We start from the raw sequence: 13,340 nt of genomic DNA on the forward strand, positions 1-13,340 counted from the left end.
CTGGGAGCCCCCTGAAACAGCAGCCAGAGGGCTCTGACTGTAGCTGCCATCTGAGTTAGTCAGCAGCTCCTTCAGCTCACCAGGATGGGCAGAGCAGAACCGAAATTTAAGCCCCTTCTGGAATATTGCCTGGGGCAAACAGAGGGAGAGGCATGGTCAGATTCCACCCAGGATGCACAGAACACAGCGTTCCTATAGCTCACTGCAAGAACTTCTCACACAGCACGTGACTTGAAGGATCTGAAAAGCCACTACAGAATATATTCCACTTTTTCATTACATCTCCCCTGAAAAGAGAAGTTATACCAAATTTACCATTTTTGTCCTTAGAAGATTGTAATACTGCTGATTTGAATCTATCTGCAATACTAAATTTAGGATCTTCTGGCACCACGTGAACACACTGCTGGGTATTGAAGTATCCTCAGTACTTAAATTACTGCTTAGATTTACACCTCAATTAACATCGTGGCAAAAATATCAGATGTGCCTTCACCATCAAATTCAAATGGTTGGAGATTTTTCCATCACTTCAGCTGAAATGTCAGGGAAGTGCAACAAGATGAGCTTTATGGTCCCTTTCCTTGTGAGGGCCATGGGCAGGGACACCTTCCACTATCCCAGGTTGCTCCAAGCCCCATCCAACCTGGCCTTGGACACTTCCAGGGGTGGGGCAGCCACAGCTTCTCTGGACAACCTGTGCCAGGACCTCACCACCCTCACAGGGAGGAATTTCTTCCCAACATCTCATCTAAACCTGCTCTCTTTCAGTTTAAAACCATTCTCCCTTGTCCTGTTACTCCATAACGCTCCATGCAAACTTCCCAGCTGGCAAAAGCTCAAAACTGTATTTTAATTCAACAACAGCATGTGAGTTGCACACGGTTTCTATTTAGTTCTTCTCTGATGATTCCACATCTTTTCATACCCATCAGCCTACGGAACATCGCTCACCCCACACAGATGTTCTCTGACTGTCCCCCAGCCCTTCAGCCCAGCAGTCCTGGCTGAGTGAGGGTTTGTTCCTGAACAAGAACAGCACAAACCAATCTTCTGCCCTTGACAAATCCTAGTGATTATCTCACCCTGCAGCCACCCTGGGTCTGTCAGGGATCTGCAGCTCCAGAAAACAGAGTGCACACACTGCTACCCAAACTGCATGACTAATTACCTCGGTACAAATGGGACCTCGTTATTCAAACATCGCTGGATGCTTCCATTATGAACAGCCATTCCACCTACAGCTCAAAAACACAAAGAAGTAACAATCCTTATTTCCCCCCCCTCATTCAGTAGAAAACAAAATTCCATGGTTACATAATATTTTCCAAAAGCTTCTTTCAGCTCCTTTTGAGCTGTACCTGCTCTCAAATAGGTATAATTATGTTAATGACTAGATAGGATTGGAAGGTCATTTTAAGGCAGGACTGCACGTAGCACACATGGAACAGACACCCCAGGAGGGGCAGGTGGGACTCACAGCCTCACGACAGGGGTGAGTCCTTCCAGCCCACCAGGCCCCCCATCACCACCTCCCTTCCAGCAGCACCAACGTGCATGAATAGGGAAGGAAATCCAGCTGAAGACCCACCAAGAGAACACGTGGGATTAATTTTCACCTCATCTGGGTCCCTAAATGACGCTTTATCAGCAAAGGAGCTGGAATAGAAGGATAAGCAATCTTAATTTGGACTAACAGTGAAAACAACATCTCTGTTCTTCCCTTGTGGGACCCTGAGTCAGAAATTCACTCTCATGATGAGTTTCTTCCATCTCATCCCGCTTCAGCTGGCAATTAGCAATAATTCATGCATTTCTGAATGGTTTTCTGGGAGGCATCACCCCACGTGCAAACAGCATGACTGAGTCCTCGTGAGGACCACGGCAGCTCCAGTCCCCCCTCGGGGCTCTGAGTTTGTCCCTCTCGTGACACCCAGTGCTCAGCCCCTCCAGGAGCAGAGCCTGCCCTTGTAAGGCTGTCCTGGCCCTGCATTCCACACCAACTCTCTTTTCGTTTCATTAGTAAGAGAACTTAATTTAACCTCTTGTGTTTGACATTATGGACTATTTAAAGACCCAGTACTGGGCTGGGCTTAGTTGCATGGCTCCAAACTCAATTACTCTTGGGTTCCTCAGACACTACAAACAACTCAGGGTTTTACAGGCTCATTATTTTTGCTTCTGTATTCTCTATTTTGCCAACTCAACTGTCACAGCTGAAGAGAGATTACAAGCATTCCTAACCACGGGCTGAATTTCTTACATGCAACATCCCATCATGAAGGTTTTTGCCATGTCACCTTCAAATTCTCTGGACTAGTGGAAGGTGTCCTTGCCAGTGGCAAGGGGTGGAACAAGATGAGCTTTAAGGTCCCTCCCAACCCAAACCATCCCATGATTCCATCATTCTATGGCAGATCCCTAGATTGCCCACCCCTTCAATCCAAGAATTCCCATGAAACTTAATACAGCCAAAGATAAAATGCCTTGGTGGTTTTATCTGTTTTGGTTTGGGTTTAATTTTTCATGGTGATATGGTAATACAATTCATTCAGATGCCCAGATGTTTTCACCTTCCCCAGTAACCACAGGCAGTCTACGGTCAAATGAAAAAGGGAAAAAAACCCAAAAGATAGAAAAAAAAAAAAAGAGTGGAATGGATGGAGTGTTTTAACACAGGGACTTTGTACAGTGTCCATACAGCAAAACATCTTTTGTAACCTGAAACCCCAGGGGGTATCTCAATATTTACACTAAATGTTTGGTTTTGAGTCCTACTTTCGTTTCCTACTGAAAATAAGCAAGTTAAGCTCACATTCATAGCTCTAATTTATGCTTGTTCAAAATCTTAGACAACTTGCATAGATAACTTGACATGAAAGGTGCTCCCCCCCCCCAGCCAACTACAAGAGGCTGAAATTCCATTTCTAGACTTTTCACTTATATTAGATTATTTTAAAAGCCCCAGGGGCCTTTTAAATCAGGCAACAGGCTCTGGATCAATACTGGTGAAGTTTACACAAGCACACATTGATATGAGAGGCTTTTAAAGAAAGGTGCTAAAGCACTTCATAAAATATCAATGTACCATGGCTGTTTTAAAAATCTTTACTTTAAACCTAGGTGATAATAACCTCAGAGTAACACTGATTTCTTACAGTTTTTCATATGTATTTAATTATCTATAAATTATATATATTCTATTTTAATGCATTATAAACTCTATTATCATTTATATTTTATCATTACATATCTATATTTTTAATTTTTATTTATGTATTATATGTAATTTTATATCTATTTTACATATTTTAAAATTTTACGTATATATAAAATTTGAAATTATATATTTCCTAAGGTAGGAAACAATTTGGAATTCAGTGCCAGTGCTTTGCAGACCAATACTTTTCATTTCTTCCTGCAGATTGAAGAGCAAAATGAAATTTCCTGGTGCTTACACACCGTAACTTGAAAAAGGTCCATGGAATAAAACTGTCGCTGCAATTTGCAATTTTTTTTCATCTTATTTTGCTCCATTTTTCCTGACTGTGGGCATTCCAACCCTCTCCTCCACATATCCAACTGCAGTGACAATGACTTGGAGTTTGGAGCATGAAAACAAGCAGCAAAGCCCCGGTGGTGCTCAGGAAGTAACAGTTCCATCACCTGCTCTGGGGGGAACTAGAGGGGCTGAGAGAGGGCCTTGGCATTCCATAACTCCAGGAAGGTGGCAGGAACACCTCATACCCACCTGTGGGTAATTATTAAGCTGAAGCTTCAACCTGCACATGGATTCCTGTCTCCTTCCAGTGGATAAAACATTCCCTGTGGCATAGAATGGGAATGGTCCAACAGAACAGTGGGAAAAAAGCAAAAGGCTGTTGCAGGGTTGTGTGTACAGCTGATTTAACTTCCCTCTGCACGGACCCAGAGCACTTCTAAACACAAAGAGCCACTTCTACATGTTTTCCTCTTCCCTTTGGCCGGAGGTTGGACTGGGTGATCTCCAGAGGTCCTTTCCAGCCCCAGCTATTCTGGGATTCTGGGATTTGTGCTTTAGCTAATCACTCTGTGGGGGTAGACTGTCTCACTGTTTGTGTCACAGACATGTAACACTCCTGCACGCTGTAACAACAAAACAAAAATAAACCACAGCACCAGCACTCAGGAAGAAAAAAAATCTGTACCTTGTGTTCTCCTTTAAGACAAGTCACATTTAAATACAATACTTACACTTCTTAAGGATTTAAAGCAAAAAAATTATAACAGAGGGGGCAAGAACAGGAGAAAGCAGAGGCACAGAGTGAGTCGTCTTAAGTTCCAAATGCACTTTAAAGCTGCACTTTCCTCCAAATTAACCAGTATTAGAGAAACCAGACAAGATGAAGGAAAAAAATTAAATCTGAATTCCTTGTTTGCCTTACACAACTACTCTAGTGCAAAAGAAAAGACATTAATAGTTCTCATGACTGAATGCTCCACATACTTGTTTATACCTGCCAAAATAATTTTGCCATTCTACTACCATGGTGATCCTTGACGGGATCAGTGAAAAACTGTACTTTCCCATTTTATTTGTAATAAAAAAAAAATCAGCCATCCTTTCTCTGCACAGGATTCTGTGCACTTTTGCAGTAGCATGTAACTATTCCAAAATTAATAAAAATCTCCAAATAAAGGTAACTGTGAAATATAATGTTATATATTTTATACATTACATATTAAAAATATATATTACATATATTTATATATTATATATAATTATATTCTTTTCAGGTTTTAAAACAATTCAAATACAATTACCAGTAATAACTGGAACAACTAAAGCCCGACAGTATTTCAGAAAATGTTAATTCTTGTGTCCCTCAAAGTATGTTTCTCCTGAACCTTAGCCAGACCCAGTTAAACATCCTGAACATGCACAGTTTTTGTACCTTGAATTGTTTCAGTGTAAAACAAAGCTATCAACCTTAAAGCTGAGGAAACCAGCTAAAAATATACAATGTCGTTTGCAAGCCCACGTCCATAAACCAGCAGCACTTCCCTTCCAGCTCAACAGAGGAGGAAAAACTGAAAAAACAGAAACAGGAAATTCCTACAGCACGAATAGGCTGGAAAGGACTAAACCCATTTTCTTTACATTTGTTTATGTCTAAAGGATCAAGCCAAGGAAAAGACGAACAGTTGCAGACTGTTATTAATTGATACAAATAAAAATCCACGCTGTTCTCACAGGGCAAAGAGGGTGAGTGGAGTGCAAGAAAAGCAGGAGAAGGCGCTGCTCCTGTTCCACACCACCTGCCTGGAGCGATCCCATAGCATTTCTCCTCCTCACAGAGGGTGCTCAGGGAAACTCCCAGCTACTGAAGGCTCAGATCTGACTTACAAAATTCACAGAACACTCTGAAGGAAGAGCTTTTTTCCTTTGTGCAAGGGATTTCCTTCCTCAAAGAGCAGCAACATGGAGCTGGAGGGTAAAACTTCATCTTAACCCATTTCAGCTGTTCTCAGCACGATCACATGCTGCCTAATGCCTGTCCAAAACACTACTCTTCCATCTTCTCCCTACAAAACACTGTTCCCTGAATCTTTCATTTATATCATCACTTCTTGATGGCAGGAGGCAGAATAAATAGCAGGTGTAAGTTAACACAATAATTCCTTTGTCCATTTTAACTTGCCATGTGCCATTTTGACAAGAGTAGTATATTTATTTGCCATTGCTGTGTAACACTGAGTGCACACATGGTTCCTTTACTTCCACATCTCTCTGCTCTTACTGCCTCCTCCTTCTCCTCCTCTTCTTCCTCCCAGGCACAGCACAACAGCCCCACAACAGCCCCATGCTCCCACATCCTCCAGGACATGGTTAGTGCACTGGAGGGGACCCCAAGCTGGGGGACCCCCATTTGCCCCAAGCTGTGCCCACCCACTTCACTCTTCTGTGCCCAGACAGTGCTCAGCATGAGGCCACATCTGAACCTGCTCCTCAGAGCCATGGTCACAGGTGTGGCCTTATCCACATTTTTTAGATTAAGTGCATTATTTCCTGCTCTATCCGTAGCTTTGTGGAGCTAAAGGGTTGATTTGCTGAAATTCCTTCTGTGCTCTCAACCAGATTTGATGTGTTTCCTGCCCTGAACTGTGCCATGCTGCTGAACTACGGGATGAAGCCAAAAGTAAATCCAGCCTCATCCAACACCTGCAGTCCCCAATCCTGGTAATCAGACCTTCCCAAACACACCCTGTGGTGAGCACACAATGCCACCTCCCCTCAGGTGCCAGGGGTTTATCAGCCTCCACCACGAATCACTAAACCAAAAATTACATTTTTTCCAAGCTTCACTCAGACTCCAGATTTACCCGAAGTTACATTTTAAGAGCAGCTTTGCCCTGCAGTACAAAGTTCTGTTGTATCCTGAGGAAAGTCCTCCACACAGGGTTACTTTCCCCATAATCAAGTTGCTCCCTAAAACGCTGTTTCCTTTCAGTACAGTAAACAGGCACTGGCTGCATGAACAACTCACAACTGCTGAAAGGACAGGAACAATAGTGGGAACTTGGCTGTCTCCCAGCATCAGCGACATGGACAACAGCTTGGGAAGGGCAGGAACTGAGTCAAAACAACTTTATGTCAAAATATTAGCAGGGAGGCAGTGAAGTTACCTCTGCTTTGTGCGTATAAATGAGGTTTAACAATCCACTTTAGCCTCGTGTCATAGAATCCCAGAATGATTTGGGTTGGAAGGGGCCCTAAAGATCATCTACTTCCAGCCCTGCCGTGGGCAGGGACACCTTCCACTAGACCAGGTTGTTCCATCCTGGCCTTGGACACTTCCAGGGATGGGGCAGCCACAGCTGCTCTGGGCACCCTGTGCCAGGGCCTCACTACCCTCACAGGGAAGGGTGTTTCCAGAAGCATATTCACTACTCCATAGTTAAAATAAGGGCAGAGGGGCAGGGGCAGACAGCCCCACTTCCAGCTGCTCTGAGCCCGGAACGACACAGTCATTACAAAAAAATTACCAGGTCTAAAAACAGTTACATCTCACTGAATGAAAACCTTAATGCGACAAGTTAACCTAGAATGTGCTATTTCATGAAAGCATTTTATGCTAAATTAAACTTAATACCCCCCGTAATTATAACAAACTGCCTCGGACTGAGCACGTGTCCCCGGGCAGGCTCGGGGCCGCTGGCCAGCAGTGCTGCACGGCAGAACAGCAGCACTCCCTTGTGTTCCTGCATGGAACCGGCCTCCTCAGACAGGGTTGGCCCTCTGCTTGCTCTCAGCAACGACACAGGAGTCACAATTCCTCTTCCACAGCTGCATCCAGGAACTGGGGAAATACCCTTCCAGATTTTTCACCACAACAGGGCACATGGTACTCAGGTTATCTGAAAGGGAGATTTGGCCGCTGACAGCAGATACATCCAGACTCTACCTGGGTGTGAGGGATTTTTAACCCCTTGGAAGAAACATATCCCTGAAACACTACTGCCCCTCCAGCAAAAGCAAATCCGACAAGGGAATAACAGCATTGTCCACAGGAATCCCTGGCAGTGCACACAGAGGGAAGACACGCTACACCTGCACAGAGCACCTTCCACCTCTTGGAGTGGGATAACCCTTCTTCAGAGTGGGATAACGCCCCTCAGAGCAGGATGTCCCCTCCCAGAGCAGGAATGACCCTCCTCAGAGTAGGGATGACCCCCTCCCCGTGGCTGCAAGCTGATGGTTACGGTTTCCTTCCATCGCTCGCCCAAACTGTCACAGTGACATGTCACAACAGTGGTTTATTAACCAGCTGCCACTTCCTTCACAGTCACCTGATGAAAGGTATCAAAACCACTCTTTAAAGGTAGCAACTAATATCCTGTCAAAACAAATTTGAAATCTTGCCTCTTTCTTAAATACTACCATTTTCTTTTGATTTTGTAATTTTTCTTTAATGACTGCCAATAAAGAATAAGGTCTTTTTAAACCCTCGCAGTGCTGCAGGGTAACATTTTATTTAAAACATGCCATTTTCTTTGAGTGCTTTCAGGATGCAGCATTTCTTTCTGTTTGAACAAAGACAAGTGTCAGACTGAGAAAAAATAACTCGTCGAGAATGGTACCAGCACGGTGAGGAGACCCAGCACCACGCCCATACCAGAAGACCAAAACTGAGCAATGAATCCAGAGCCCACTGTCACATCAACTGTGTGTCACAGATCATGTACATGTAACACAGACTTACAGGACTGAGGACAGTTTTTCTGCTCCTAACTGGTCTCCCACAGGCTTTTCACACCTTCACTTTGTTAAAATGGAGCCAAGGTCACTCTTGGACCATAACAGTTTCGTGTTCTCAAGGCATCTTCAGCCACTTACCTCCCCTAAGTGCTTTTCCTGTCACACTCGGCTGAATTAATGAAACTGTCCATTTGCCAGGCATTAGAAGGGGCTGCCCAGGGAGGGGGTGGAGTCTCCATCCCACAAAATGCCCTGGGGCAGAGCAAGAACTGGTGGCAACTGAGATGGCCAAGGGCAGGAACAGAATCAACCAAGAGCACTCCACTAGTGGCTGTGTCCACAAGGAAGCCAAAAGAGTTGGTTATTGGTCAAAGGGCAGCGGAACAGGAAACCCCAGTGCTGTGGCTGCACACCTGGCACAACCAGTCTGATGGTGTGACTGATGCAAGCAGCTGGACAAGACCATTGAGCTGCACTTAAAGGACTTATTGTGCAAGCCAGACCTAAAGATCTCTTGTATCAGCTGCAGCAAAGCTCCTCACCAGCTGAAAAAGAGATGATGGATACCCCATGCTCCCTGGAAAATACTTGAATATAATAAACAACAACACGTGGTCACTGCAAGACTGGTGCTGAAATATAATTACAATAATTAATCAATTAGAAATGATGAAAAGATAGTAGCAGGAAGGACATGGTAGAGCAAAGAAGGAAGTGATGATGTGGAACACAGAGCTTCCAGTACCTGAAGGGAGACTGCAAGGAAGATGGAGAGAGACAAGGGCCTGGAGTGGCCCTGGAGCAGAAAGAAATTCTTCCCTGTGAGGGTGGGGAGGCCCTGGCACAGGTTGCCCAGAGAAGCTGTGGCTGTCCCATCCCTGGAAGTGTTCAAGGCCAGGTGGGATGGGGCTTGGAGCAACCTGGGATAGTGGAAGGTGTCCCTGTCCAAGGCCGGAGGTGGAATGGGATGGGCTTTAAGGTCCCTTCTAACCCAAACCATTCTATGATTATGATTCTATGATTCTCAAAGAGCCCTCCTAAGAGGCTCCTAAAAGCTTATGCTGCAATCCCCAAGGTCCACCTGCACTCCTGGCTTTCATCTCTTACTGTTCTGGCTTTTTGCTACTTGGCACAGCTGCAGCAACACTAGCTCTCCTCAGTCCATCTTCTGCCATCAGAAGTCCAGTCTTCAGACTTCCCAAGGAACCTGACCCTCAGTAATTCCTGTTTCAGTGTGATGCACTGGGCTACAGAAAACACCAGCCAAGAAGGAAGTGTATTTCCAGGCTTTGCAGGACACCTTGTTAGGAATGCAAATGATCCAGGTTTGATAAACTTGCTCCTCTTCTCATTATTACACTCAAACTGAAAAGGGAGCTCAAGGTTCAGTTACTGGACATCTAATACAACCCGTGGAACAAAACATTTTGCTGGACACAAAGACACTTCCAGAAACTCAAGAGCTGTCACTCACCCAGAGGACCCAGGGCACAGACTTCTTGGTGGCCAGTCACCATTTCACACAGACTTGGGCAGACCACAAACTCTGCTGTGCTCAGGAAATACTATTTGTCACAATAAGACACATCCTGTTTCAAGATTAGAAGAGGAATCAGCAAAGAATGAGCAGAGAGTTGGCACTGAGTGGATCCAGTGATGTCCAACAACCCCAGCACTGCAGGAGTAAAACAAATACACAGCAGAGAAGATGCAACCTATCAGTAACTCAAGCAGCTTTAAAAACATTTATTATTATCATTAAAATATTTTTTAATTAAGAGTTACAGCTTCTCCAGGTACGTCTGCCTAATGAATAAAGCATCTTAGCTCCCCAAGACAGATTAAATAACACTTGACAACCAACCCCAGCATCTCTGGTTACTCTCGGTTGTAAGTAGAGAGAACTGATAAATATCTCCTTCAGCTGCAACAGCAGCACAGAAAGTGACAGAAGGCACAACTGTGTTTGTCCCTTAAATTTCTTTTTTAATACCATGAATACCACAACTTCCCTTCCAGTATTTTTTTGCAACGCATCAGGAGAGTGTGCACAAATGAAAGCACCTAAGGAATGCTTCAAGGCCTCTAAAATGGAATATACACCCAGAAAATACAACATACCTGTTCTGTTACAGACTAGAAATGCACAATATTAGATCCCACCATCCCAGGGACCTTCTGGACTGATCCAAAGTTTGGGTTGATTTGGGTTTTTTCCCTGGCCTTACGGAAAATCACATGTAAAAGCAAGAGCAGGGAGAGAGTCCTTTCAGACTTCTCACACTGGCAAAGCACAATGAACATCCACCCCCTCATCACACTAATGACTAATTGTTTAGTATGCAATTTAAAGAAAGCTCATCTCCTAAAATCTAGCTGCTCAAAAAAAACCTTAACGTCCAAAAACACTTCTATGCTTTACACTACTACAGTCTCCAACAGGAGGTTCTTCACTATCCTCTCCCAGCAGCAAGAAATTTGCAGTAGGCAATCTCACCTCACACCTGATCAAAGCACATACAGACAAGGACTGTAAAACTCGATGTGAGGGAAGGAATCTCTTACTAGATTTTCAAAATGCAACAGCAAACAGCTGACATGAAAAGGTTCAGTGTCAGTCCTGATTACACACCGAATTTACAGCTGAAAAAGTTGAGATTAATCGCAAGCTACAACAAACAAATGAAAACTGATCTTTGATTAGTAGAGGAGAAATTAAAATATTAAGTAATTAGTTCAAAGCAATATAGTACCTATTCAGAAAGGGTTTACAAATCCAATTTATGTTTTATAAATGTGAAAATTTCAGACACACAGCAGTCACTGTGCAGAGCTGGCAGGGCAGCACTGTCAGAGCAGCCTGTTAAAAAGAGCTTTTCATGACAGAGAGCCCTGAGGAGTGTTTGAAGAGGAAGTGATCACCGAGACATCAAAACCTATGAACAGTCAAATTAAAAAGGAGGAAGGAATTGTACAATCACACCCTCCTAAAGCCAACAGCACAGGTCCTTTTACTGGAATAGCAGGCAGTGGCTGGAGACAGCAGCAGGGCAGGACAGTCCTAGGGTAGCAGTCCTGGAGGCCAGAGAGACCTCTGACACAATGAGGGAAGAACATTCCTAATACACAGCAAGCTAAACTACAATTCCCATGGATAGGGATTAACAAGGAAGAAATTCTGACTCCCAAGAGGGTTATCTGAGGCACATTCGAGTAGTCTGAATTTTGAAATGAGTATTAAAGATAAAACAGCCCTTCTTACTCAAATAAATACCAAGTTTCATGTTACTACTCAGAAAGGAACTGCCAAGTAAAGCCTTCCCTACATATGAACACTCCCAGGATTTCTGGGAACACCCAGCTCAGGAAACAGAGTGACATTAAGAGCACACTTACCCACAGGTACTGCAGGAACTTCAGCAGCCGGGGACAGTAATAATACTCCATTTTCAGAGCGCCGAGTTAACGCGAAGCCATCCCCGCTCCAGGCAGCCTCCCTGCTCTCCCCGCCTCCAGCACAACTTAAAAGCAGACTGGAGCAATTAAAAGCAACATGAATAATGTACCGTGTGTGTCTGTGGGCCCCACGTCACCGCGGGCTCGGCGCCTTTAACACACTCTGGGGCTACTCAGAAGCAGCCGCTGAGCCACCGGCAGCACGTGACTCACCCACTTATTATCGAGCATCTGAGCGCTCCCAGTGCTCCCATCCCCATAATCCGGAATGGGTTAGGCTAGAATTAGTGACAGGACTTTGGGTTTTGCAGTAAAAAGCCCTTCAGAAGGAAAGAGAAGCTCTAAACCCCCTTGGTTTGCAGGGTTGGTTATGAAACGCTCTTAATGCCATCGGGGCCGCTCGCTGACCTTGTTTTTCGGTGATGTACAAGAAAAACCCACACGTGCAAGAAAAGCTCCTGTTTTTATGTTCCTTTAACATAAAAATGTCATTTGTGAACAAGAAGAAACAGACACAACAAAGTGGCTTTTTATACACCCCTGGAATGTTCCCAGCAAATGAAAACTGCCAAAAAAGGAAGAAAACCCAGGCGGGCGAGTTTTAACCACCTCCTCAGGCTGGGTTTACAAAAAGGAAATGGTGGAGTTGATGGACATCAGCTGTGGGTGGTTTGTGAAGAGCAGAAATGGGAACTGTAACACTGCTTTTTTTACCTATGTCCTTTTTTTGATGGGAAAAAGAAAGGTAAGTGCCAGGAGCCCATCACAGAGGGCCCCACTGCCTGTCCCCTCCCAGCACTCATGTCCCAGCTGCCTGTCCCCTCACAGCACTCCTCCAGCTCTCACCTTTCCCTGGGAGGGACAAGGTAGAGGTGACACAAAACAGATTCCAGGATGCTGCAGCCTGCTTTCCTTGAAATTTTGGTACTTTGAGAAAAATACTTCTCATTTTCTAATCACCACCTATAAGATCCTGCAGAGCTGACAAATTATGTTGATTTTCTTCCAGGCTCAGTTGGTTTTTGGGTAGCAACTCACACATGATGGGTTTCAGTACATCCCATTTCCACCTGGGAAGGGGCAAAGCTGCAATATTAGAGGCTATACAGAATGCAAAAAAGAGGTGGTTTGTTTTCAGTGGGCAGGAGACAGACTTGTCATGGGCAGAACTGGAAACAACTGGTGAACTGTGACAGCCAAACTATAAATTCATCTGCATATGTTTATAAAATATTTATCTTCTCTCGCTTGGAGTTAATTTCCAAAATATTTTAAGAGTCAGCTCATGACTTTCTTCAACAAACCCTCCACCACCCACACATCACAGTCTTAAATAAATGCCTCTTTCTATGGAGACCAGTAGAGAGATTTTCCTCCCCAAAGGACAAAACCCCTCAAAGTTTAATGTAAAATAAATAAATAATATGAGGAGAGACTTCCAAATAATTCATGCCCACAACAGTTCTAGTAGCAGAGTGCTCTTTTCTAGCTCCCCAAAGCAGCAATTTTGGTTATAACCCACAGCTGCTCTAAAGCTGCTCTGTTTCCAGCTGAAGGTGTCCTCCCAGCACAACCACAGCTACTGTATTTGGAGGATGAGTCCCAGCACACATTCCTCAGGTTTTAGTTCCCAAGACTTCTATCA

General features: G+C 44.3%; 1 protein-coding gene across 5 annotated transcripts in view; it reads right to left on the reverse strand.

Moving 5' to 3' along the window:
* The window catches only part of KIAA1671 (KIAA1671 ortholog), a 71,214-nt gene that overhangs the window by 24,650 nt on the left and 33,224 nt on the right, over positions 1-13,340 (reverse strand). Inside the window, exon 1 of one of the 5 annotated variants that reach the window (XM_051785541.1) lies at positions 11,636-11,944. The exons of the other annotated variants lie outside the window; for them this stretch is intronic. Coding sequence (XP_051641501.1) covers positions 11,636-11,686 — 51 coding nt within the window. The 5' untranslated portion in view covers positions 11,687-11,944. Of the gene's footprint in view, positions 1-11,635; positions 11,945-13,340 lie in introns of those variants that run through there. 5 annotated transcript variants of the gene reach the window in all.

Source organism: Manacus candei, unplaced genomic scaffold (assembly GCF_025592945.1).
Source record: "Manacus candei isolate 608988 ecotype Guabito, Panama unplaced genomic scaffold, ASM2559294v1 h1tg000020l, whole genome shotgun sequence".
Lineage (NCBI taxonomy): Eukaryota > Metazoa > Chordata > Aves > Passeriformes > Pipridae > Manacus > Manacus candei.